Raw genomic sequence first — 1,291 nt, forward strand, 5'->3', positions numbered from 1 at the left:
TGTGACGTCATCAAAATAAGCCCCTATGCGCTTTTCTAAATATAGAATCAGACGCCATGACACCTCCGGGTTGCTACTGATCTAGCCTCCCTCAACTCGGGACACTTATCCTTTGGGTTTGCAGGATTCTTCTCGACTGTGGACGCTGACCGTCCTTGACCCAGACAAGGTCACCGTCTTTGGACAGAACGCCAGAGCCGCGTCTGTGCACCATCAAATTCTATCCCCAATGTCGAAAGGTAGAATTAAAGGTTGTATTTAATAATATTTTAGTTTAATTCCATTCGTTACAATGGATTTGCTTTGCTGTAACATGCTGTCTATTTGCTTTTAAATAACCACCCTGTGTGCAAGGAATGGCTGGGGTCACCATCCACTGGTAGCGCGTGGGATCGAATGCAGGGCTGGAAGATTGCTAAACCTGCGTTACATAAGTTACTTAAATGTGCTCTGAAGTTGATGATAAAGACTGCCATAGCTTTATCAGGATATAATGCTTTCCCCCTTACAGTTGCTCCAATTTATTTCACTTTATGTTTGGAAACCGAGATCTACCTTGTTTAGATAAAGTTCTTACATACCAAACATTATTAGGAACATCACACCATTGTACTCTAATCTTCTTGAACACATTTTCCAGTATTTAATCTATTCCATCATTGTACTTTCATCCTTTTGCCCATATTTCCAGTACTCTTCCCTTACTCTTTACTCCACGACCCTTCCGTAGGTTTGTTCAAGCGAGCGATCATGCAGTCCGGCTCACCTGAAGGATATGAACTCTGCCAAACTTGTTGAATGTCTGATGAAGATCCCAGAGGAGTAATTGACCTCTGCTCTGTACACACTGGTAGGGTTCTAGCATAATTCTTTTAGCAGATCTGTGGAAGGTGTGTATGGTATGCATGTGGGCAATGGATGTATTTTAACATATGTGTGGAAGGTGTGTATGGTATGCATTTGGGCAATGGCTGTATTTTAATGTGTATATGGACCAGCCAAATTCATTAAAAATAAATAATTGAATAAAAGACGTTCAAATCATCCAATGAAAGTGTTCTTATGTTATAAGAATAATTATAATTTTTATGTTATAAGTACGTCCAGCTCCTAAGCAAAGAATGTCAGGTACATCAGTACTTAGCTTTTTATCTTCCGTGATCGTCTCTCGTTGTTCACTTTGTTCATCTAAATATGACGACATTGCCGATAGTTCAATATTTCAGGAGGATAGCGAAACACACTCCCTGACGTCTCGACCATTACTGTTTATTATTTTTCTTTTCAGAGG

General features: G+C 40.0%; 1 protein-coding gene across 1 annotated transcript in view; it reads left to right on the plus strand.

Moving 5' to 3' along the window:
• Nucleotides 1–262, plus strand: part of LOC138867354 (carboxylesterase 5A-like) — a 4,220-nt gene extending 3,958 nt beyond the window's left edge. The window contains exon 4 of the mRNA XM_070142497.1: nt 125–262. Within this exon, the coding sequence (XP_069998598.1) occupies nt 125–262 (138 nt within the window). The remainder of the gene's footprint in view (nt 1–124) is intronic.
• The last annotated feature ends 1,029 nt before the right edge of the window (nt 263–1,291 follow it).

This window comes from Penaeus vannamei, chromosome 29, assembly GCF_042767895.1.
Source record: "Penaeus vannamei isolate JL-2024 chromosome 29, ASM4276789v1, whole genome shotgun sequence".
NCBI lineage: Eukaryota > Metazoa > Arthropoda > Malacostraca > Decapoda > Penaeidae > Penaeus > Penaeus vannamei.